Below are 26250 nucleotides of genomic sequence, written 5' to 3'. Positions count from 1 at the left end.
TGACTCACACATTTTTGTCTTAGCTCAGGAAAAATGGCCCCAGAGCAAATGAATTTATGCTGTAGCTCACAGCTTTAATGTCAGCAGCTCACAAAGTAGAATTTTTGCTCACAAGGCTCCACTGCTTAGAGGGAGTATTGGTTGTAGCACTTAAAAATATTCAGAAAATACTAAAAAATCAGACAAATACGACATATATTTTTGTAAAAATTCTTTATTGTCTATGTTGTATAAGAATAAAAGCATGGTTTTTAAAAATGTGTTTATTGTATAGGAGTTAGAACCATTTTCTTACCACATTGGTGTCTTTTTCCACTGTCTGCTCATTACATTCATTCTGATCACTGTCTTGATATCTGGGACCACTGCAGTCAAGTCGGATCAGGACACGACATCGGTAGTGACAGATGAACTTGCAGTCTAGAGAAAAGTAAAATGAAGACAGACCATAAGGCAAGGGGACAAAGATCAGACTGAAAATGAACTCATGAGGATTAGGTTGAAAGCAATTGAATTTCTTGGATTCACTATGTGCCAGATGATCATCTCTGGTACATAGAACGGAAAGGGCAGATCAGATGTCACTGCCTATTATATGGTCTTTGAAGCTTGAAGTAGGCAGCAGCAGCAGTGGGCTTGAGGGAGAAGGGGTAAAGATGGCCCTTGAATCACAATAGCAATTTGGGTCTCAACAAGACCAAGACCAGGTTTTAGAGGTGCTTAGTAAAATACCTTTTGGCAGACCACCCAGTGAGTGTACCTCCACTAACTTGTCTTGCTCTGTCCTGTTTATTTCCTCCTAATTCAAACAGAAAATAAGCAGTGGTGGCTTTAGCTACATGGTGTCACAATTCTGGCTTTCTAGGTTGCCAGCTGCCTGGAGAAAAAAAAGAGTCCTCTCCCTTTGACAAAGACTTAAAGGGATATTATTTACCAGGCAATGTTATTTACCTCCATGCCACGAAAAACTTCAGCTGCCCATTTCCACACATTAAATATCCTCGGACAGATTGTGCATGTGTATACTAGCATATGCTGTCAGCTGCAGTTCCCAGCGGCCATTATTACTTGCCTCCCTGGGAAAGGCCCAGCTAGCCTAGTGGGCTTTATCTTGCCACCATCACAGCCCACAAGGGTAATCAGTGGCAGTCAGTGCTGTGCCATGTCAGATTAAAGGTCACTTTCCCAACTGAAGAGCCCCGTGGCGCAGAGTGTTAAAGCTGCAATACTGCAGTCCTAAGCTCTGCTCATGACCTGAGTTCGATCCTCGGCGGAAGCTGGGCTTTCAGGTAGCCGGCTCGAGGTTGACTCAGCCTTCCATTCTTCCGAAGTCAGTAAAATGAGTACCCAGCTTGCTAGGGGGAAAGTGTAGATGATTGGGGAAGGTAATGGCAAACCACCCCATAAAAAAAAAGTCTGCCGTGAAAAACGTTGTGAAAGCAACGTCACACCAGAGTCAGAAACGACTGGTGCTTGCACAGGAGACCTTTCTTTTCCTTCCCAACTGAAGGTCCTGGCAGATTAACACGAATATTTGTTACTTCTGTTTGCATACTTCATATGTTTGGTCTGAGTTGTCCAAAAGCAAACTTTCAACATAAAAGTGACTTCAAGATAAAACAAAACTGGAAACCATGTTCAAATCCAGACTCTGTCCTGAAATTTGCTGGGTAAGCTTCAGCCAATCACTCTCTGTCTACCCTCCCTAGGATTATTGTGAGCTTAAATGGAGGCAGGGAAAATAATGTATGTTACCTGGAGCTTTCTGGAGGAATTTTGGAATCATAATGCACTATAAAGGTATTCATTCTCTTTTAGATCCTTTGATAAGTACATGAAAAGTATAATCTGAATAAATACCAACCAACTACTTCCACTATTTTCAGCTTTTCTAAGACTGCTGGATGAACAAAGATGGCACAATTTTTTCCACAATGACACATGAAGCCTTTTCTGTCCAGTGTGGACAAACTGAGATTATCTCTCACTTATCAGATGTCGTAAGATTAGAACTCTCACGTACTGTAACTCAGCCAAGCTCCCCCCCCCCAAAAAAAATTGTTTCACTACTAGGGATGCCAGACTACAGAAAACAGTTTCGCTGGAGAAAACGGATGTTTTGACGGTAGGCATTGTATCCCACTAGTCCCTATCCAATCCAGGCTCCATCCCAAATCTCCAGGAGTTTCCCAACCTTGATCTGACCATCTTACCTCCCCTATCCTCAGTGGTGGCTAAGGAGGACCTGGCAACCCCACAAGCATCTCTCTTTGAACATTCTACTTTCTCACCCTTTCTCTTCCAATAAAATGGTATATAAATCAGCAGGTTGGCTGCTTAGAAAGGCCTGGCACTTTATGTGCATTATATGAATAAGCAATGACATATCTCATAATCTGAATTAATATTTATTCGATTTTGCCTTCCCTGCCACATCAAAAGTACTCAAGGCAATTATCTTCATACCCTATATATCTTTACCTATGCCATTTGTTATTGGAACCATGTGATCACTCTGAAATATTAGCTATCATTTTATTTCTACAGTCCTCAGTAAAGAATTCCCATTTTAAACTTATCTGCTTTTTAGCTCAATGTGGCCTACACTCCTGGGCATTGCTTTATCAAGGCTGTGCCTTGCATTACTGACTCAGCCTCTTGACAGAAAGACAGACTGGATCAGATAGCGATCCCCCATATGCACAGTCTTCAAAGGAAGAGGCATGAAAAGGCTCTCTGTCCTCAGGCATCACCTTTCCTTGCCAGCTACTCTGCTGGCTGCCAGGACAAAGGCTTCATTTTAAAGGACAGCCTGCACTGATTATTCTCTGCTTGGATGGGTTGGAACTGCTGTACAGGATATATGCTCATGTGGGAGGAATGTCTGATGTCAGTCACATGCTGTTTGGCACAGTGTCACCCTCAGCAGAGGGACTGCCATGCTAGGTTAGGCCCCTAGTTCACTACTGTCTGTGCTTGTAACTTGAACTGCCAGGATAGCATCTATAAGCACATTGACAGAAATAGTATTGAGTACTACTGGGCCAAAGTATAAAAGTAATGTATTAGGACTATCACTTAAACATCACATGGTAAGACAAACATGTCAATGAACAATTTTGTACAATATCTAATACCTATAAATAAGAATGTGTTACCAGATGTCACTAGTTAAGCTATATGAATACAATAGACAAGAGTAAACATCCCTTAAAAGATTAACCCACTAATTTCATTTGTACATTGAACACTCTTGATCTAAAAACTATACATTAGCATTAGCAATATAATCATTTATTTAAACACATGTCTTATTGTTCAATTTTTATTTCCTTTATCTGCCTTCTGCGTTCAACAGTAAAATGTGTATATAAGGGACAAAAGCAGGATATGTCTCAGATATATGTCCACTTTTTAAGTTCTTATATTTCTGTTGTGTTTTGAAAATGATTATTGTAGAACAGGAGAAATGAAATAATGCTGAAAGCTTTGAATTTTGATTTTTTTCTGGCATTTTGCAGTTTTTTTTCTATGCACAAGTATATTCAACCCTTTCATCCTCAGCATTTTGAGGTAGTTTCAGGTGTTCATTGCCATTGACTAATGTTATAGTTCAACCTCAGTTCATATCCATAAACCAAATATTAATTAAATAATGCATTTGCTTGCTTTAGTTGTCCCAAGTTATCTTTAGTACCAATATGGGCATAGGGTTGCCAGCCTCCGGGTGTGGTTTGGAGAACTCCTGCTTTTAAAAGTTATCTCCAGCTGGCAGAGATCAACTCCTCTGGAGAAAATGACTGCTTTGAAGGGCAGAATCTATGGCATTCTACCATTCTGAAGCCCCTCCCCTCTCCAAGCCTGCCCTCTCCCAGCTCTACCTCCAAAATCTCCAGGTACTTGTTGGTTAAGGAATCTATCTTAACCCAGCTTGACAGCTCTGTAATGACAGCTGGTGATCTAGCCGGCATGCTAGGTCACAGTGACCTTATCAACAGGCTGGTTTGAGCCGGCTGAAGACAAGTGAAGGAACCTGCTGAGTCAGCATGAGAGTGGACTGCCAGGATTGGCTGACTGAACTATATATGGACTGTGTCTGTAATGCACAGGTCTCTCTTTGAGAGTGGACGTGCTGGCGAAGCGTTTTGTTCCTGTGAGTAATATATTGGACTGCACTAGTGAGCACAAGTTGTATATACTGTAAATACACTACTTTGGCACTAGCTGCAGGTGTCTGGCTGATTTCTTTCCTGGAGCTCAGTGTCGGGCTCATCACACCGCTCTCTCTGCTAGCGTCCGCACCGACAATACTTTCCAATACAGACCTGGCAACCCTAGCTTATTATGAAGCAATCTGTTCTCTACTGCCTCCCACTAGGGTTGCCAATCCCCAGGTGGGGGCAAGGGATCCCCCTGTTTAGAGGCCCTCCCCCCGCTTCAGGGTCATCAGAAAGTGGGGGGAGGGGAGAGAAATGTCTGCTGGGAACTCTGTTATTCCCTATGGAGATTTATTCCCATAGAAAATCATGGAGAATAGATCCACGGGTATCTGGGGCTCTGGGGGGGGGCTGTTTTTTGGGGTAGAGGCACCACATTTTCAGTATAGCATCTAGTGCCTCTCCCCAAAATACCCACCAAGTTTCAAAAAGATTGGACCAGGGGGTCCAATTCTATGAGCCCCAAAAGAAGGTGCTCCTATCCATTATTTCCTATGGAAGGAAGGAATTGAAAAGGTGTGCCGTCCCTTTAATGTGATGTCCAGAACTCCCTTTGGAGTTCAATTATGCTTGTCACAGCCTTGATCTTGGCTCCACCCCTAATGTCTCCTGGCTCCACCCCCAAAGTCCCCAGATATTTCTTGAATTGGACTTGGCAACCCTACTCCCTCATTAAAGCACAGTTTATGTTTTGGTCTGTAGGATGCCAGAGAAAAGTTCAAGAAGTGAATGCAGTACATACCCTCGAACAAGAAGATAATTACTGTAGAGCAAGTATGATTTTTGAGATTACTTGATTTGTGACTGTCAAGCAGCAGGCCTCTCAGCAGTCACATATTCCATAGGCAGGGTTTCTGGCTCTGGATTGGGAAATACCTGGTGATTTGGGGAGGAGGGTGGGGTTTGGGGAAAGGAGAGACTTCTATGGGATATAATGCTATAGAGTCCACCTTCCAAAGCGATGAAATGATCTGTCACCTGGTGATCAGTTGCAATCCCAGGAGATCTCCAGCCACCACATGGAGGTTGGTAAACCTATAAGGTGAACTCAAAGAACAGGAGGAACCACATTAAACAACAGACCAGACTATATCTCAGAATGCCTAAGGGATATATAATGAAAATTTGCACCACTGTAGCAAAATTTCAAAAGGGATTTTGGAGACCAGTTTCTCAGATGTAGATTGCAGTAAGTTTTCAACAATTACATTATTCAAGTGTTGCGAAGCCCGGTTCTATACTGCAATGAGTTTAAATTTGCTGTATGAAAGAAAGTGAAACAACAACCTCTGGGAATCACAACCACTGTATGATACCGGATCTCTCCGATCAATCCCTCCACCTTTCCTTTCTGTAGGATAAATGAGACAAATTATTTTCTTTTCATTATATCTGAATGTGAACTCTGACTCACAAAAACTCATACTGTAAAAGTGTGTTAGTCTTTAAGGTGCTGCCCACTGGACTTCTGTTTCACTACAACAAAGTAACAGACTTCCTCCTATATTCAGTTTGTCCTTTGTCCTTTTTCTCTAGAGCACTTTGACCCCCTCTAGTGACTGAAGCAGCAACCTCTTCTAAATTACAGGCATTTGGAAAATTAAGCTTGTGTTGGTAACCCTCTCACCAAAATGTACAAAAATGAAAACTTTTTATTCTAGATTAGTTCATCTGGAACTATTACCACCCTCTTGATCAGTATTTATGACCGTTAACAATTTTTAGTGAATTAGAATTCAACAATTTCCACCACAAATATAATTTACCTTGGTGCTGATTGCCCAATTTTCAATCAACGTTTATTTTTATACTTTTATGTTATTCATAGTCCACATTTCTCACTGAGACTCAAGGCAGATTACATAATGTAAGTGAAAATACAAGCAACAGGATGGGACATCCAATGAACACTGCAATAAGTCTGGACTACAAAAATCTAAAACAGAGCCAAAACAAATTATAAGGACTTAAATATGACATAGGAGCCTCGTGGCGCAGAGTGGTAAAGCTGCAGTACTGCAGTCCTAAGCTCTGCTCATTACCTGAGTTTGATCCCAGCAGAAGCTGGGTTCAGGTAGCCGACTCAAGATTGACTCAGCCTTCCATCTTTCCAAGGTCGGTAAAATGAGTACCCAGCTTGCTGGGGAGAAAGTGTAGATGGCTGGGGAAGGCAATGGCAAACCACCCCATAAAAAGTCTGCCGAGAAAACGTCGTGATGTGATGTCACCCCAGAGTCAAAAATGACTGGTGCTTGCACAGGGGACTACCTTTACCTTTGTAAACATGACATGCTAAGTGGTGGAGAAACTATATAGGCAGAGCACATTTACCATGATAGGTTGCAATACAGTAGGATAGGCCACAATCCCTGTTGATTAACCAACACAACTTTGTGAACCATTACATTTGACCACAGCAGTCAGGTTGCAGCTCAAGTCTTCTACTACATCACCAGGGGATTTAAGTTGAGAGATGTAAAGCGGGGCATCATCCACATACTGGTGACATCTGATCCCAAAGCTCCGTATGATTTTTGCTAAAGGCTTTTGCGGTGGAATGGACTTGCTCAAGCCTGCAGGTAGGCTTCCCAATCCCAAGGTCCCAGTGGGGAATCCCCCGGTTTTACAGGTTTCCCCCCACCCCAAGCCAGCTGGCTGGTAGGGGGAAGCCCCACCCCCACAGTAACCAAATACCTCTAGAGCTCCGGCAGGTTTAGAAACCTGCAAACAGGTTTGTTTTTAAAATGTGTGCCTTTAAAGTTAAGCAGGAAGCAGGAAACAGGAAGTATTTCATGGGAAAGGGTCAGCAGGAGATTCGTCAGAGAACAGACTCTCCATTTGTTTTGCTTTCGTTTTCAGAGCAAGTAAAGTTTTGGAGGAACCAAACCCAGTAAGTGTGGGTGTGTGAGAGAGAGGGAGGGGGCAGCGGATTCCCTTGTTTGGAGGCCCTCCCCCGCTATAAAAAAGCTTTAGAAAGTGGGGGAAGGGAGGGAAATGTCTACTGGGCACTCTATTGTTCCTCATGGAGAACGATTCCCATAGGGAATAAAGGGGGAATTGATCTTCAGGTATATGGGGCTCTGGGAGGAATGTTCTTTGAGGTAGATGCACCAAATTTGCAGCACAGCATCTGATGCCTTTCCTCAAAACACCCTCCAAGTTTCAAAAGGATTGGATCAGGGGGGCCAATTCTATGAGCCCCCAAAGAAGGTGCCCCTATCCTTCATTATTTCTAACGGAGGGAAGGCACTGAAAAGGTGTGCAGTCCCTTTCAATGTGATGGCCAGAACTCCCTTTGGAGTTCAATTGTACTTGTTCCAACCTTGCTCATGACTCCACCCCAATGTCTCCTGGCCCCATCCCCAAAGTCCCCAGATATTTCTTTAAATGGACTTGGCAACCCTGCCTGCAGGCCCTGTTCTACCTTGCCCTTCAAGGTTCTCCAAACACCTGTAGAGGCTTTTCTGTCCAGTAACTCACCACCAACACCTGACCTTGTAGGAATTGCTCTCTGGGAGGGTCATCAGGACTCCCAGCATCCCTTCCAAGTTCTGAGGCCTTGCCTCTGTGTCTCCTGCTACCCAGCACCTGGGCACCATGGGGACCGTTTACTGCCTTGTGTGCCCTTGGAGGAATTGCCACTTGCCAACTGACTGCCTTCCTCCTGGTGCTACTTTTAAAATAGCATGCAAGACAGTTAGGGTTGCCAAGTCCAATTCAAGAAATATCTGGGGACTTTGGGGGTGGAGCCAGGAGACATTAGGGGAGGAGCCAGGAGCAAGGGTGTGACAAGCATAAATGAACACCAAGGGAGTTCTGGCCATCACATTTAAAGGGATGGCACACCTTTTCAATTCCTTCCTTCCATAGGAAATAATGAAGGATGGGGGCACCTTCTTTTAGGGCTCATAGAATTGGACCCTCTGGTCCAATCTTTTTGAATCTTGGTGGGTATTTTGGGGAGAGGCACTAGATGCTATACTGAAAATGTGGTGCCTCTACCCCAAACAACAGCCCCCCCCCAGAGCCCCAGATACCCACAGATCAATTCTCCATGATTTTCTATGGGAATAAATCTCCATAGGGAATAATAGAGTTCCCAGCAGACATTTCCCTCTCCTCCCCCCCGATTTCTGACGACTCTGAAGCGGGGGGAGGGTCTCCAAACCTGGGGATCCCCTGCCCCCACCTGGGGATTGGCAACCCTAAAGACTGGAGGTTTATGTGCTACAGAGAACCACTACCAGCATCCAAAGTCATAAAGTATTCGTTAAAAAATAAAATGTTCACAAGCATACTTTTAGCACAGCACCAGATTGAGCAAGGGATTCAAAAGAAATGGGTAGAATGCAATTCCTTTGTCCCTCACGCTATACATACCCTACCAGATGTTAAAATATAGGACAGGCTCCTTAGCTTCAGAAGTTACAGATCTCCACAGAGTTTCATTTCCCTCTTCCTGCCTGTTCTCTGCTGGGGGGGGGGGGGCGCTCAGAGTGAAGGTTTTGCTCATTTCAAACCTCTGTAGAAAAAAAGCATTTCTTTACAGCTTTACATTAGGGTTGCCAGATCTGAGTTGTGAAACTCCTAGGGTTGCCAACCTCTAGGTGGAGCCTGGAAATCTCCTGAAATTACAACTGATCTCCAGATGACAGACATCAGATCAAGAGGATAGACTCTATGGCATTATACCCTGTTGAGGTCCTTCCTGTCCTCAAACCTGACCCTCCCAGGCTCTACTCCCAAATCTTCAGGAATTTCCCAATTTGGAAGTGGTAATTCTCAAAAGACCTGGAATTGGTCTGCTTCTACTCTCTCAATCACTTTGGCTAGAAAGGGTAGATTAAAGACCAGGCAATAATTAGCCACAATATTTTTGCCTAGGAAAGGTATCTAAAGTAGTGGATGGATAATGGTCTGTTTGAGTAATTGAGGGAAGGTGCCTTGGTTTAGTAGTTTATTTATGACTAGGAATAAGGTCTGTTGTGAAGAAAAATACAACAGGCATTAGCAAGAGGCTCTTGGTGACTGCCTCCCACCCCTGCTGTCTTCCACCCACCCAGGTGAAGGCATTCACTCCCCTCTCTCCCTTGGTATTTTCCCAGCCCCAAGCATATCTTCCTCTCAACTACCCCCACACCCTTGGCACCCCACTACTCTCCCCACCTGTGACATTCACTCACCTCTCATCCTTGCTGTCTTCCCATCCACCCCATAGCTGAAACAGATGCTGGCTCCCCCCCACCCCGCATGTGTATGTGTCCTCATGTCTGTGGTGGCTCAAAGCTCTGAAACAGGCCCAGAATGGAGATAAGGAATAATAATTAGGGGGAGTGGGGGGCATGACAATGGCCACACAGATGCTGGAGTGTAGCATTCCTTTTGTTTGCAGTGCATTATGGCTGCCTTTTTTTGTAATATTCAGCCTTGGGCTGGTGGGGGGAACCTCCCCCTTCGTCACCCGGAAGTGATGTCATCGCATCAGCGATGGCGTACAGCGGCAGCTCTAGGCGTTTCAGGGAAAATTCTATGGTTTTCCCAGATGCTGTAGCCATTTGAGAGGGGAAAACTTTGCCTAGAATGGCTGCGTGTAACATCGCTGCTGTGATGAGATCACTTTTGGGTGACATCATTGCATTGTGCATGCGCAAAACTGATTTGCATGCGTAAAACTTGGCAACCCTATCTCACCCTCTGTAGCAGCCATTTTCTCCAGGAGAGCTGATCTCTACCATCTGGAGAGCAGTTGTAATTCACCTGGAGATTGGCAACAATGGTTCCCCAGGAGGAAATGGCTGGTTTAGAGGTGAAGTCAATGGCATTGTACTTGTCTGAGGTCCCACCCCTCTCAAACCCCACCCCTTCCAGGAATTTCCCGCCCAACCACCAACATACCTATATCTGCACCTCTGCCCTTCTCCCCGTTTTGATCTGCACATCAACCTTGTGAGGTAGGTCAGGTTGAAAGTCTATAACTGATCCAAAATCACCCAGCTTCCACAGCAAAAACCTGGGTCTGGCAGACCCTGCTCTGAAGCATTAATTGCTACATCACACTGACTGCTGAACAGGAGCAAGCAGCCAGTTCTAGTTAAGTAGTGTGAAGTCAGGTGGCATCGTCACCCGGAGGGTGCTGCCATGCCTAGGGTAGCCAACCTCTAGGTAGAGCCTAAAGATCCAGTATCACAACTGTACTCCAGACAACAGATCTCTCTTCTTCTGGAGAAAATAACTGCTTTGGAGTAAGCTTGCCAGTCCCCAGCAGGTGATTCCTCAACTTTTCAGGCTACTCCCCACCACCAGCCAGCTGGTCAGCAGGGGAAGCCCCACCCCAACAGCCACAATGTACCTTTACATCTCAGGCTTCAGTGTTCAGAATCACTCACATACCTCCTTGCTCACAGTGCTCTATTTTAGCATCTATGTTATACAACATTTATACTAGACCATTAAAGGAAGTTATCCAGAGTTTTTAGGCTGGATGTCATCAAGATGCTGATAACAACTAGCTCTAGAAGATCATCAGCTGAGACCCCAGACGCAGGTATCTCTAACCTGAGTCAGTGTCTGAATGTGGTGGTCCTAGGCTTGCCAGGTCTATGTTGGAAAATACCTGGGGACTTTGGAGGAGAATCTGGGAGAGGGCAGTGTTCAGAGAGGGAAGCAGGCTCAGAATGGTATAGTGCCATAGAGTCCACTCTTCAAAGCAGCAGTTTTCTCCAGGGAAGCGGATCTCTGCCAGTTGGAGATCAGTTGTAAAAGTGGAAGATCCCCTGGCCCCACCTGGACGTTGGCAACCCTAGGTGGTCCAGAGGACAGTGGAGAACAAGATACAAGTTGTTACAATGGGAACTTAGGAAGAAATGACCCCAGGCACTTGTAGAAGAACTGAACAGGTTTTATTTATGTACACTTTGAATCTAGAGGCCCTAAGAACTCTAGCAACCATCTTATCAACAACAAATTGCAGTTCTTCTTCCCAGGCACCACCAGGAGGCAGATGGCCTCTCCTCCAAACATTAATTCAACTGTATAATTCTTTGTAACCTTATTATGAAACTGAATCCAGGAAGACAGAGAGGAATTTAGGATTGCCCATCTCTAGGTGGCTTGGAGTCCTCCCAGAATTACAACTGATCTTCACAAACAGTTTCTCCAGAGAAAACAAACACTTTAGAGGGTGGATTCTTAAGGGATCAGATCTTGCTGAGCTCCCTGTTCAAAATCTATTCTCCCCAAGATCCACTACAAAATCTTCAGGAATTTACTATCCCAGAGTTGGCAAACCAAGAGGGGATGTTGGCTACTGAAGTTGATGTTATCAGGGGAGATTGATCTTCCAGTTCTGAATGGACTGAAATTATCCCTGAGCAGATGTGTAAAGAGTGAGTGGTGTTGGCCCCAATTGCTCTAAGAAACAAATTCAGGCTCTGACGAACAGTGTTGTATTTTCTCAGCTGCCTATAGTTTAAGAAAATATTCTCCTTTCTAGACTTAGCTGATCGATCTACAGCGTTGCCAACCCAGTCTCACACAGTTGCAGGAGGAATTGGAGGGCAGGTTTCCTCAAAAAGATATTGCACAATGTCATAATGCAACTTTTGGCCAGTAACCTCAAAGTGATGCTGCCACAATGTTATAGCATTCCTCATAATCTTGATGGTAAAAGCTATAGAGTTTGAGGAAAGCTCTAGAGCATCACAGTGTCACTATGTGCTGGTTCCAGGTAGAAGTGGTGTTGTGGCATCGAGTTATGTAGTTTCCTCTTCCTGCTCCACTGAGTGCCAGCATGGGACTAGCTATCCATGCATTTGCAGCCACAGTTCAAAGTGCTGGTTCTTACCCTTAAGTCCCTAACTAGTATGAAGCACTGTCTTCTCCAGTACCATTCAGGTTGCCAGTTAAGATCTGCCTCTCAAGCCTTGCTTTCTGGTGCCCCACCCTCAGAGGGGGAAGGCTGATGACTAGAGACTGGGCATTTTCTATGGCGGCACCTCACCTTTCGAATGCCATCCCTCTTGAAACTTGCCTATTTTACTGTCTTTTAGATACCAGGCCAAAACACATTTTTTACTTCAGTTTTTATTTAGGGGTTTAATCTTCCCAGCTTCCTAAATGGTCTCCTTCTGGTGTGAGGTCTGTTTTATGGATAGTTCTATGCTGTTTATGTCCTATGACGTTGTTCTTATCAACAGCTTATTATTTTAACTGTAAACTACCTTGAGCAGGATTCTGATGAGGTAGCATAGACATATCCTAAATAAATAATTAAATAATACTACTGAATCTGTGGTGAAATTTTGGGTAGCTTGTTACAGCATCAGGAAAGGTTGGTAAATTCTATAATTTGGGTTATTGTTTTATCTTTTCTCTCCTATTTAATTGGATTTTAAATAGTTTTTATGTAACTGATATCCTTGCAAGAGATCCATATATGTATACATTTTTAATTTTATACTTAATTTACTCTCAGTATTTTATATATCTGTAAATGGCTCAATACCATAATAAATCTTGACTGACTGTCCTAAATAAATAAATAATAATAATAAATCCTTGGGTCTATCCTTGAAAATGACTCAAAAGCTTCAGCTGGTGCAGAATTTGAAAAGGCATTTGCTTTGAGGTTCAGTTCAAGCAACTGGTTATTATCTTTAAGGCCCTTCACAACCTGAGGCCCACATGCTTTCAGGACCACCAAGGTCAGCCCAAAAATCTATACTGAATCATTCCTCCTTTCTGGACAGCTTGTCTAGTCTCAATGAGAAATTAGGCTTTTCTGTTGTCACCTATTGTGGAACAGCCTCTCTGACACTGTGCACTGGATTCCCATCCCCTTGGATTTTAAAAAAAGCCTGTAAGATGTAGCTTTTTCAGAAGACATTTGCTGATGAACTGGGGTTAGTGATGGAGCAGATGTGGTAGAGGTAAATTTTTTGTAGTAAATGTTCAATAACTTTTGTATTGTAAAGTTTATTTTTAGCTTTTTGTGAGCCACCCTGAGCTTTGGAAAAAGCAGGATTTAAATATGCTGAATAAATAAGCAAGCAAGAATATTTATGTAACCCCCCCCCCCAAAAAAAGACAGGACCACTACCCTATCCCTCTACATTCACATAATACATCATGTGAGAATTATCCAGTGGCATGCACTGTATACATGCATGTCCATCACACACGTTAACTGCAACATTAGACAAGGAAGTGACTTTTTTATGTCTAACAGCCTTCAAAGATCAGTAATTTTAATTCACATCTGCACATATGTTTTCACTATGGTAGAGGCATGACATTTTTTGAATGTCTTAAGCTATGGGGAAAAAATAGGCTCCCCCTCCCAAATTCTCCTACCCCCCCCCCCCATCCTTCACATCTCTAACACGGAGTGATGTGCACATGCATCACAGCCCTAAGGCTAGGAATAACAAGGTTTCAGAAAGCCAAGGCACACGATATAACAATGCTGCTGAAATTAAGTGAGTCTTGATTAGCTCATTACCTGAATAGGAGATCCTACTTATGCTGCCTTGGATTCCACAATGGAAGAAAAGTGATATAGGAATATAATCAATAAAAAGTGGTAAGAGAATTGTGGCAACTGTATATATAGGAGTAAAAATTAGAGTTTGAATTTGTCATTCATGATACCATACACATTTTAGAAGAGTACTTCCACATGTGTTAAAAAAATCAAACTAAGAAAATACAAACTTTTTTACTTTCATGGATCTATGACTTGCCCAAAGCCTCAGTCTTATGCACACTTACTTAGAAGCAAGCCCACTGACAGTACTTAGACTTACTCCTGAGTAAATAAGTTTTGATTTTTTTTGCCAATCAAGTCACAGCTGACGTATGGTGACACTAGAGTTTTCAAGGCAAGAGAGGTCCAGAGCTGGTTTGCCATTATCTGCCTCTGTCTTGACTCCAGTAATTCTTGATGGTCTCCCATCCAAATATTAACCAGGGTCAACCCACCCTACTTAGCATCTAAAATCTGATGAGGTCAGACTAGCCTGGGCTATTCAGGATAGGGTAGCTTAAACTGGAGTATCACAATTGTATGTTTTGAATTCTATTGGGGTCTTCTTCAGGCATAGTAATTCATCCAACATTCAGACAAGTTAACAGAAGCTGTAAAAGACATTTCATTGGTTACTTTGTTATTTATGTTGTCATTTGAAGAACTTCAAAAGGTCCTGAACTCTTGAAGCATGAAGCTTCCAGTCAACTGTTGGGCCAACAGATGTACTACTTTAATGTATCCTGTCTGGTTCAGGTGGGAAGCTGTGTGGTCTGAAGCAACTGAATGAAGTTTGAATCTAGTGGCACCTTTAAGACCAACAAAGTTTAATTCTGGCTAGGTATAATCTTTCATGCATGCATACTTCTTCATTTACTAGGATTTTTTTTGTAGCAGGGCGTCTGTAAGGATTAGATAATTTTTAAAAACGGACTCAACAGAGGTAGCTCTTCTCCCCTACAAGAAGCGATAGGGAAGCTTCCCTCGCTGATTTCTGCCCATTATAGGTTAAATCAGCCAGAGAAAAGGAAACCCGACACAGCCTGCGAAACCAGCCAACAGGACTGCAACACCTTGAGTTGCTTTCCTATTTGATATGATTATTATAGTTTAGCCAGCGTGCATTTTAACACAGCCTCGGCTGGGTCCCGAGGCTATTCGCCCTTTGTTTCTCCCAGAACCCTCTGCAAAAGCTAACTGGGTTGGCAGATTCCACCACGTGCTGCTGGTACTCACGGACGCACTGCAGACGCTTCTTGTACATGCCCCAGATGAAGTCCCCGCACAGGTCGCACCAGGTAGGCTGATTCTGGGTGCAAGGCTTGAAGAGGTGCCCCTCGCCCAGCTCCTCGGTCAGTTTGGGGTCGCTTTGGCCGCCCAGGAGCCGAATCTGTCTCACGCGGCTCAAGATCTCGGGCACCTTCCCCGGGGCGATCCTCAGGGCGTTGGCCCTCTCCAGCCGGACCGGGCGCTCGGCTGTGCCTCGCAGGCCTCGAGTCAGATCCAGCTGTTTCTCCAAGTTGAGGTTCTTCAGCTCGATCATCTCCTGGTCCGTGGGCCGGTTCATGGCCACTTCCACGGGCGATGCTTTTAGCGAGAAGGGGGTTAGGAAACTGGCTCAGCGTCCCCATCAGGGCCCGAGGAACATTTCCGCCCCATCAGCCCTTTTCGGACGCTGCTGCACCAGGCAAAGGAGCTCAAGCCTTCGTTCCATGTTTCTGTCTCCAAATGTTCTCTTTTCTTCGCCTCCCCCCACCCTGCGCCCCAAAATCACAGACAGTATTTGCTGGGAAGATCAGGGTTCAGTGGCGCGTCCCCCGCCCCACCCCCGTCTCCTTCTTGGAACAAGCCGGGCAGCTTTCTCGAACTTCTTAGCCTCGGCCTTCTTGACGATAATCGCGCACTGTCAGAGAGGAAGGCAGCGAGGGTGACATTCCTTCGAGTTGTGCCCGAAAAGTGCTGCTCTCACTGCTTTTTTGCGCACAAACAAGCGGAGGAAAAGTCCCAACTTCCCTCCTCTTCATTCATGTCTCTTACGCTTACGGGGAGAGAGGGGGAGAGAGACAGCCGAGGCGGTGCCTAGCCATGTACGCTTGGGGGCTGCCGCCTCCACCCCTCCTCACTTCCCGCCTGAAGGCACCTTCAGAGCAACGGATGAGCCGCGGGAACATCCCCCTCCTCCGCTCAAGCGAAAAGAAAGCGACGGCGCTCGGCGCAGCGCCTCCTGGACGGCTGTGTGGTGGTGCTATCCGAAGGGCTTAGGAAGGCCATGCCGACGAGCAGAAAGGGAGGGAGGAAGATATAGGGAGGGACTTGTACTGCTTTTAAGGATGCCAGAAAGAAATTTCGTTCCCTCATAAAGAGTTGGGGGTGGGGGGCAAAGCGTGCGGTCTTAAGCTTTCCCTTAACCTACAAAGAGTGATTGGCAAGGATACCGCGCCAGGGTTTTGCTTCAGACGTCCTACGGGTGGGGCAGAGCGGAGTCAGCGGACATGCACGACACCCCTGGCCGCCTATCCCGTTTGTCCCTCTGGCTCACCTTTTATAGTCGTTTCTATAGCAATGCTGCTAGATTTGAAGACAAGCAAGCAACCGCAGCGCTTCGAGAGGTCGGAGTTTGGGGAAGGAGTGCACAGAGTAAGCCAGTGGGGCCCTGAAAAGATGCAACTTGCGGGAGGCACAGGCTGTTGCGAAGCTGGCAGGCAGATGCAGAATTAAACCTACCTTTGTCGTTTTTAGGTTTCTCCTGGGAGTGCCCATGCCATTAAGAGCTGCGTGACAGGCAGAGCACCAACAAGTAAACCTTTTTTACGTGATGGGAAACTTCTTGGTTGAATTGCTCCATTTTCAGCAGCTCTAAAAGGACAGTTTCCTTGCTAGAAAAACATGGTGCCCTTGCTTCTGGAACAACTGAAGTAGGTTAGAAAACCTTGTAGATACAATTACCAACTGCATGGAGAAATAAGGCTTTGTCTCTTTTAAAAAGATTGAATGGGAAGTTATGTTACCAAGTGATATTATTTGTTTACTTGTGCCTCCAAAGGCTTCACTTTCTAATTCCTCACATCAAGCCTCCATTAAAGGGTCAGGATATCTTTCTTCAGGCTTGTTGGCAACCTTCTTTGTAGACTGTAACCATTACATCACAATGAGTTTTGTGAGGTGGCTGCTGTTGATCAGTACCAAAAAATCAGGCCTTGGTAAGTCAGGTGGTAGGAAGTTGCTTAGTGGTTGCTGCTTTGCCTTTCCCTGATGAGTCCTCTACCAAAGGCCAAAACATCCCTGAAAAGGATTCTAGGCTCCTCCTGCCTTTACTTGAAAGAAACCATAGCATAAAGACTGGCAATACAGTTGTGGTTGCCTAGCAACAGCCACCAAGGGCATTAGTTTCTTAAAACTACAGGCTTTAAGTAAACTGCTCAGTGTTTGGTTTTAATTTCAGAGTTAACTGCCCAGTGTTTGGTTTTTAATTTCAAATTTTCTGGCAAACGTGGGGATTTTTTTCAAGTTGGTTTGAATTTACTCCCAGGTGAGTGTGTTTAGGGTTGTGGCATCAGTCTGCTTGAGCATAAATGAATGGGAGTTTTGTGGCATCTTAAAGACTGACTTTCCCACCAGCATCAACTTTTGTGGATTATAGTGCATTTCTGGCTCTAGTCCACAAAAGTTTATGCTAGAATAAAACTTTGTTAATGGTTAAGGTGCCCTAAGACTCCTGGTAATTTTTAATTGGGAAGACAATGCTAACATATGACACTCAAAGGCAAATTTGAGCCTCTAATCTCTCTAACATAGTATAGCCTATCCTCTGTGGCTTGAATCTCTCTAATACAGAATGCTCGCTCTCCTTCCAACCTATGTCCCATCCCGATAGTAGCAGGTAGTGGGGCCAAGAGAAATTACTCACCTCTGTCCCTGGTGTTGTGAAATGTCAGGTCCATTAATAATAAGACCACAGTCCTACGAGACTTCCTGCATGAGCAGTCAATGGACCTGGTGTCATGAGCTCTGGCGAGGAAGAGCTGGAAGGGTTAAAAGACCTGGAAGAGTTGCCAGCCAGTTCCTCAGCTGAACAAACAGCAGCTGGCCCATCAATCACTCTCCAGGCACCAGTGTCAGCTGTTGACGATCAATCTCCTCCAAGCCCCCCCCCATCTCAAGAGTTCGAAGCAGGCCCTGGAAAGAACTTTCAGAGTGAAGACATGAGGCATGCTGATGCTTCAGATCTCTCAGCCCTGAGTTTTAGCAGAGTCACTGCCACCCAGGGAGCAGGCTGATTGAGGCCCCCATATAGCTCCCACCCAGGGGCGTAGCTAGGGCTTTCGGGGCCCGGGGCCCAAGATTTATGTGGGCCCCCCTACGTGTGCGCACGCCGCCGGAAACAGGAAGTGACGTCACTTCCGGTGACGTCATGCCACCGCCGGAAACAGGAAGTGACATGTCACTAATAACACAGGTCAAGATGCAGGACAGGAACCCGGAAGTGACCGACAGGCTGCTTCAGCAGGCCGCTGCGCCGCCCCCCTGGGTCCCACAATGATGGGACCGATGCCACAGGGACGGGCTCGAAACACTCTATAACCCCTCAAAAGAACAGCAGTCTAGCTCGCTTCCCCCGAGCCCTGCCGCCATAAGCCTCAAGGGGGCTCATTTTGCGGCATCTCCCGGCGGGAGGGTGGCACCCGCACGGGACACATATCAAATGAAAGAGGGGGCGCAGGGCTATCAGAAACAGCTGGCGGAGGGAGTCGGGAGACCACCCCACTGGGGGATCCACACCCCGAAAGTGATGAAGGTGGCGCAGATAGAGCCAACAGAGCAAACAGGACAAAATAAATAGGCTGCATTATGCAGCACAGTTGAGAAAGTGCCTTATCCCATATACTGATGAAGTATATACAGGATTTGAGAACAAAATTGTTTCCGGCGGTGATATTTGGGGGATTTTTGGGGACGTCACAGGAAGTGCTGTGAAGTCACTTCCTGTTTCCGGCAGTGGCATTTGGGGGAAATGATGTCATTTGGGGGAAGTGATGCCACAGAAAGTGATGTCACTTCCCGTTTCCAGCAGGTGGCGCGGGGGGAAATGATGTCACAGGAAGTGATGTCACTTCCTGTTTCCAGCGGTGGCATGACGTCACCGGAAGTGACGTCACTTCCTGTTTCCGGAGGCGTGCACACACGTAGGGGGGCCCACATAAATCTTGGGCCCCGGGCCCCGGGCCCCGAAAGCCCTAGCTACGCCCCTGGGTGGGAGCTATATGGGGGCCTCAATCAGCCTGCTCCCTGGGTGGCAGTGACTCTGCTAAAACTCAGGGCTGAGAGATCTGAAGCCCACCCCACTGGGGGATCCACCCCACTGGGGGATCCACACCCCGAAAGTGATGAAGGTGGCACAGATAGAGCCAACAGAGCAAACAGGACAAAATAAATAGGCTGTATTATGCAGCACAGTTGAGAAAGTGCCTTATCCCATATACTGATGAAGTAAATACAGGATCTGAGATCAAAATTGCACCAGAAGACACAAACACAAAGCTCCCTTACACTGAATCAGTGCTTGGGTCCACCAAAGTCAGTATTGTCTACTCCAGGGGTGGCCAGAGTTGCTTAACAAAAGAGCAACACAGAATAAAGGTCAGATGTTTGAGAGCCGCAAGACACGAACATCGGATATTTGAGAGCCCCGTAAGGAAGGAAGGGAGGGAGGGAGGGAGGGAGGGAGGAGGGAGGGTGGAAGGAGGGAGGGAGGGAAGGAAGGGAGGAAGGAAGGGAGGAGGGAGGGGGGAAGGAAAGGAGGGAGGGAGGGAAGGAAGGGATGAGGGAGGGAGGGAAGGAGGGAAGGAAGGAAGAAAGAAGGAAGGAGGAGGGAGGAAGGGAAGGAAGGGAGGAGGGAAGGAGGGAAGGAAGAAAGGAAGGAGGGAGGGAGGGAAGGAAGGGAGGAGGGAAGGAAGAAAGGAGGGAAGGAAGGAGGGAGGAAGGAAGAAAGGAGGGAGGGAAGGAAGGGAGGAGGGAGGGAAGGAAGGAAGGAAGGAGGGAGGGAAGGGAGGGAGGAGGGAGGGAAGGAAGGAGGGAGGAAGGAAGGAGGGAGGGAGGGAGGGAAGGAAGGAAGGAAGAAAGGAAGGAAGGAGGGAGGGAAGGAAGGAGGGAGGGAAGGAAGGAGGGAGGGAAGGGAAGGGAGGAGGGAGGGAAGGAGGGAGGGAGGAAGAAAGGAAGGGGGAGGGAGGAAGGAGGGAGGGAAGGAAGGAAGGGAGGAGGGAAGGAAGGAAGAAAGGAAGGAGGGAAGGAAGGGAGGAGGGAGGGAAGGAAGGAGGGAGGGAGGAAGGAGGGAGGAAGGAAGGGAGGAGGGAAGGAGGGAAGGAAGAAAGGAGGGAAGGAAGGAAGGCCGCCCTCTCCCGCCAGCCCCCCCCGCTTTCGGCCCCCCTCCCTCCCTGCCTGCCCTCCTTACCTGCTTCCAGGGCGGCGGAGAGTCTGGTGGCAGTGAGGCCGGCAGCGGCGAGTCCGCTGGAGGGCCTCCAGCGACCAGCGCCGGCTTCTCCGACGCCCTCCCCGGCCTCCGCCTGCACTGGAGGCCCGCGCGCGGGGCCCTGCGGCGGTCGCGGAGCCGGGGAAGTGTCGGAGAGGCTGGCACTGGTCGCTGGAGGCCCTCCAGCGACCAGCGCCGGCCTCTCCGCCGCTTCTCCGGCCTCCGCCACCGCCGCCGGGCCCCGCGCGCGGGCGGGGAAGGCGGCGAGTGCAGCCGGCTTCTGAGGGGCCCCTTGGCATTGCCAAGGGGCCCCCCCAGACCTGGGGCGACCCCGCCCCCCCCTCCCTACGCCACTGCTCCCACCCAGGACCTGGTAACCTTGTGGAAGCAACAAGTCTATTCTCTGGTTTGCATCCACGCTCCTTCCTGATCTGCTTGATTTCCTTGGCACCCTGACCTTTTGGACATTGACTTCTGATTCCGGTTTGTGATTCTGCATTGGTGACCTGGCTCCTGCTTGACTTCCTGGACTTTGACCTTGGACTGGCTTTGGACTCCTGCCTGCCTGCACCCTGAGAATGTGACAGATTGCTTCCACCTACACATTCATTCCACAAGATGGATGAGGAGGCAAGTGGAGGCTCTGGGCAGCTAGCAGCCTTGCTTACGCAGGTGCAGCACCTCACCCAAATGGTGGCTCATCTGCAACAGCATTAGCAGCTGCCAGTCGCTGTCACTGCCCAACCCAAAAGCCCTGTGCTTCCCCCAGAGAAGTTTGCTGGGAAGGTGGAGAAGTTTCCTGCATTCCTGGCACAATGCAAACTGTATATTGAATTAAGTGCCAGAGACAACAAGACCAGGGTATGCGTCATTGTCAGCCTCTTAAAGGGGCAGGCAGCTAAATGGGCTACCCTCTTGCTTATAGCCCTATCACCCCTGCTGACTGACTACCAGGGCTTCCTGGATCATATGACAGTAGCTTTTGCTAACCCCCAGCAAGCAGCCACCACTAATCAGAAGATTCGGACCCTGAAGCAGGATAGAGATTTGATTTCCCAGTACTTCACTGAGTTAAAGCTTCTGGCCAAAGACCTGGCCTGGAACGAGGCTGCCCTCATGGACCAGTATATGGAGGGGCTGGCTGATGAAGTCCTTGATGAGCTGACATGAGTAGACCAACCGACCATTCTGCAAGGCCTAATCATGGCCGCCTGGAAAGCCGCCGGCAAGTGCGCAGCAGCGTTTGTCCCTCTCAGCTGCCTCGCCGCCCAGCGACGATGCCAACCCCAATGCACACCAGCCCCAGGACTGACGACCCCGAGCCTATGCAACTCAGGGCTGCACGGCCATGGCTCACCCCTGAGGAAAAAGCATGGCACCATTCACGGAATCTCTACCTGTACTTCTCCTCCGGCTGTCCCACCAAGCGCACCCAGCCCAGTACCATGCCACCACTGCCAGTAAAAGACCAGCCCCAAGTCTGAGTGGACCCCCCGACTTGGGGCACTTAGCTGGGTCCTCTGAACCCTACATTACTGGCTAGGGCCCGTTTCTTGTACCGGTCACACTCAGCTTGCCGGACGGGCACTGGCTGTTCGTCTACGCCATGATCAACTCCGGGGCCGCCTGCTGCTTCGTTGACATGGCCTTTGTGAAGCAACACCAGATCCCAGTGCAGGACAAAGACACCTCGACCCTGGTTGAAGCTATCGACGGGCACCTCCTCCGGTCCGGTGACCCAGGAGACCCACCTGGTCATGCTCCAGATCCAACACCATCACGAGCAAGTACAGTTTGATGTTGCTTGCAAACCCTGCTTTCCCCTCATTCTGGGACTCTCCTGGCTCATAAACTACAACCCCCTCATGGACTGGGCACAGGGAAAGCTGAGTTTCAAGGACCCTTGTCTGCACCAGGGTCGGCCACCCCAGCTGCTGGTCCTCTACTTCCCCCAGCCTACACAGACTTTACCAATGTCTTTGAGGAAAAGGGGGACGAGCAGCTCCCCCCGCATCGGCCTTATGACTGCGTCATCAATTTGGTACCAGGGGAACCCCTGCCCATGGGACGGCTCTACCCCATGTCGGAACCAGAGCTAGCAGCCCTGCGGGACTTCCTCGCGAAAAACCTGGAATGGGGTTTCTTCCGGCCATCCACGTCCTCACTGTCCGCCCCTGTTCTCTTTGTCAAGAATAAAGGCGGCGAGCTCCAGCCCTGCAATGACTACCGTGCCCTGAACAAAATCATCGTCCGAAACTGCTACTCTTTGCCACTGATCCCAGAACTACTGGATCGCCTTAAGGGGGCCCAGGTCTATACCAAGCTGGACCTCCAGGGCACGTACAACTTGGTGCGGATCCGTGCAGGAGACAACTGGAAGACGGCATTCGGGACCCGCTATGGCCAGTACGAGTATCTCAAGATGCCTTTCGGCCTGACCAATGCCCCCACTGTCTTCCAAAGGCTGATGAACGACATCTTCCGTGACCTGCTTGACCGCTTTGTGATCATTTATTTAGATGACATTTTAATTTATTCCCAAAGCCCCTCCCAGCACGCAGGGCATGTCCGCCAGGTCCTGCAATGCTTGTGCGAGCATGGTCTCTACGCCAAGCTAGAGAAGTGTGCCTTTGACTTAACAGCGGTCGGGTTCCTTGGCCACATCATCTCATCCCATAGGACTCGGATGGACTCAAACAAAGTCAAGGCGGTCCTGACCTGGCAGATGCCGCGGAACTGCAAGGACGTACAGCAGTTCCTTGGCTTTTCCAATTATTACCGCCAGTTCATCCCTGCCTATGCTGACATAACCATGGCTCTGACCCAGCTCCTCTGGCCCAAAGAGCCATTTCACTGGACTCCAGAGGCAGACCATGCCATCATCGCCCTGAAAACCTGCTTCAACATCGAGCCGCTCCTGCGTTACCCAAACCTGCAGCTGTTGTTCACCATAGAGACCGATGCCTCCAGTGTGGCCCTTGGCGCAGTGCTATTCCAGTGAGAGGACCCCTCCCAACCGCTACAACCCTGCGCATACTACTCGTGGCAGCTGACGCCCGCAGAGTGCAACTACACCATCTGGGAGTGGGAACTCCTGACCATCAAGACCGCCTTTGAGGTTTGGAGGCATCACCTTGAAGGGGCCCACCACCCCGTCCAGGTCCTGACTGACCACCGGAACCTGGAACATCTACAGACTGCTCGACACCTCACCCAGCGTCAGATTTGGTGGTTCCTCTTCTTTTCCCGGTTTGACTTCTGGATCACCTACATCCTGCAGAACCAGAACCGGAAAGCAGACGTCCTCTCTCGAAAACCGGAGTATGCTGTGCCTCTAACGGAGGAGACCCCAACTGGGCTCATCCTTGCACCCTCGGTCTTCACTGCCACCACGACTCGCCCGACCTTGGCTGCAGACATCCAGGCCAGCCAGGCCCAAGACCCTGGGCTTAGCAACGCCTCCTGGAAGTGTAAGACGGCCCGGCTGGGGACCTCTCTACCCACCAAAGTCTCTTCCTGCACCATGGGCACCTATAAGTGCCTCCAGGGCCCCTACGGGCTGACATGCACCTGTCCTGACTCCCCTCCTGTGGGGCACTTCAGCCAACACAAAACCCTGCACCTGCTCACGCTGGAGTTCTGGTGGCCTCGCGTCCGTGCTGATGTGGCTCGCTATGTCGGTTCCTGTGAGGTCTGCACCGGCCAAGCCCCCAGGGCTTTTGCATCCCCTATCCACACCTGCAGGACCCTGGGACACCGTCTCCCTGGACTTTATCACCAAGCTACCCAGGTCCAAGGGGCACACTTGCATCTTGGTGATGGTGGACCTCTTCACCAAGATGGCTCACTTTGTTCCATGTCCCAAGCCTCCCACGGCTCCTGAAACAGCCCAGCTCTACCTCCAGGACGTCTTTTGCCTGCACGGGCTCCCGGCACACTTGATCTCAGACCGAGGCCCACAGTTCACCTCCCAATTCTGGCAAGCCCTGCACTCCAGCTTAGGCACCCAGGTGCATTTGTCCTCAGCGTACCATCCCCAAACGGACGGGCAGACTGAATGCACCAACACAACGCTGGAACAATACCTGCGTTGTTACACCAGCTACCAGCAGGATGACTGGGCTGCCTTGCTACCCCTGGCTGAGTTTGCCTACAACAACACCGTACATGCGTCCACACAACAGACCCCATTTGCAGCCACCTATGGGTACCACCCTCGCTTCTTCCGTGCAGTCCTGCCCCCCCACAGCAGTTCCTGCTGCTGATGTGCACCTACAGGAACTCTGAGCTCTCCAGGACTTGCTCCGAGAGCAGCTCCAACAAGCTAAAGAGGCCTACAAGACAGCAGCTGATCGAAAGTGACAGGTGGGGCCCCCACTGAAGCCCGGGACCATGTCCAGCTCTCCATCCATTACCTGCGTCGGCCTGGCTGGTCTCGTAAGCTGGACCCTTGCTTCGCGGGGCCTTACCTGATCACGGACCAAATCAACCATGTTGCTTTCCAGCTACAGCTTCCGGCCACCCTCCGCATCCACCCGGTCTTCCACCGGTCCCTCTTTGTTTCTGTGATACCACCGGATCCCATCCATCCACCGCCTCCAGCGCCGCCTCCACCTGTCCTTGTCAATGACGAGGAGGAATACGAGGTCCACCAGCTCCTAGACTCCTGAATCCACCATGGGGACCTACAGTACCCCATGGACTGGGAAGGCTATGGCCCCGTGGACCATTCATGGAAACCCGTGGACAACCTACACACCCCTGACCTCATGCAGCAGTTCCACACGGCCTACCCTGACCTGCCTGGCCCGTCTGTGGGGGGGGGGGGTTCTGCGGGGGGGGGGGGGATAATGTCATGAGCCTTGACGAGGAGGAGCTGGAAGGATTAACAGACCTGGAAGAGTTGCCAGCCAGTTCCTCAGCTGAACAAACAGCAGCTGGCCCATCAATCACTCTCCAGGCACCAGTGTCAGCTGTTGACAATCAATCTCCTCCAAGCTCCCCCCCCCCCCCGCTCCCATCTCAAGAGCGAAGACATGAGGCATGCTGATGCTTCAGTTTTCTCTGCCGTGAGTTCTAGCAGAGTCACTGCCACCCAGGGAGCAGGCTGATTGAGGCCCCCATATAGTTCCCACCCAGGACCTGGTAACCTTGTGAAAGCAACAAGTCTATTCTCTGGCTTGCATCCACGCTCCTTCCTGATCCTGACCTGCTTGATTTCCTCGGCACCCCGACCTTTTGGCTTTTGGACATTGACTTCTGATTCCGGTTTGTGATTCTGCATTGGTGACCTGGCTCCTGCTTGACTTCCTGGACTTTGACCTTGGACTGGCTTTGGACACCTGCCTGCCTGCACCCTGAGAACGTGACATCTGGCTTGTGTGACTGAGACATGAGTGCAAGAGTAGCTCTCTCTCAAATGGCTCCACCTGGGTACTTAGTCCTTCACCGGTCATGGACTAGCGGGTGGGGGGGAGGGGTGGCACTATTCATATGGAAGGCTTACTCCTTCCGGGTGTTAAGGGATGTGGGGGAGAGGTTGACTATCTGGCTTGTGTACCGATCACCTACTGCACCGGCCGGTGTCTTACCATCCCTGATGGAGGCTGCAGCAGACTGGGTGTTGGAATTCCCACAGCTTTTGGTCCTGGGCAATTTCAATGTCCATGCTGATGATGCAGACTCTATACGGGCGATGGACCTAGTGTCATCCATGGCGACACTGGAGCTCTCCCAGTGAGTAATAACTACTACCCATCAGGCTGGGCACACGCTGGATTTGATCTTTGCAGCGGGGGTTACGGTTAACTGGATTACTGCTAAGGCTGTGCCATGTCCGAACCACTATACCCTGAAGGCCCGTATGGTTGTGCCACCACAACCCTGTTTAGGCGGTGAGTGTATTTTAGCTCACCCACAAAGCCAGATGGACCCTATGCGGCTTCAAATGGCTCTGCGGGATCCTTGGCAACTCGCTAGATGAACTAGCGGAGACAACAACTAGTGGCATCAACAACTCTCCGCAACCATCTATGAGATTGCTG

At 48.8% G+C, this 26250-nt stretch overlaps 1 protein-coding gene across 1 annotated transcript in view; it reads right to left on the bottom strand.

Annotated features, from left to right (window-relative positions):
* The window catches only part of RASSF1 (Ras association domain family member 1), a 42029-nt gene extending 26641 nt beyond the window's left edge, over nucleotides 1–15388 (bottom strand). The window contains exons 1-2 of the mRNA XM_060240031.1: nucleotides 14977–15388; nucleotides 296–420 (exon numbers count right to left, since the gene is read on the bottom strand). Of these exons, the coding sequence (XP_060096014.1) occupies nucleotides 296–420; nucleotides 14977–15307 (456 nt within the window). The 5' untranslated portion in view covers nucleotides 15308–15388. The remainder of the gene's footprint in view (nucleotides 1–295; nucleotides 421–14976) is intronic.
* Between the last annotated feature and the right edge of the window lie 10862 nt (nucleotides 15389–26250).

The sequence above is a fragment of the Heteronotia binoei genome, chromosome 5, assembly GCF_032191835.1.
Source record: "Heteronotia binoei isolate CCM8104 ecotype False Entrance Well chromosome 5, APGP_CSIRO_Hbin_v1, whole genome shotgun sequence".
Classification (NCBI taxonomy): Eukaryota; Metazoa; Chordata; class Lepidosauria; order Squamata; family Gekkonidae; genus Heteronotia; species Heteronotia binoei.
The sequence above is the reverse complement of the archived record's forward strand: the minus strand, read 5'-3'. Positions and strand labels throughout refer to the sequence as shown.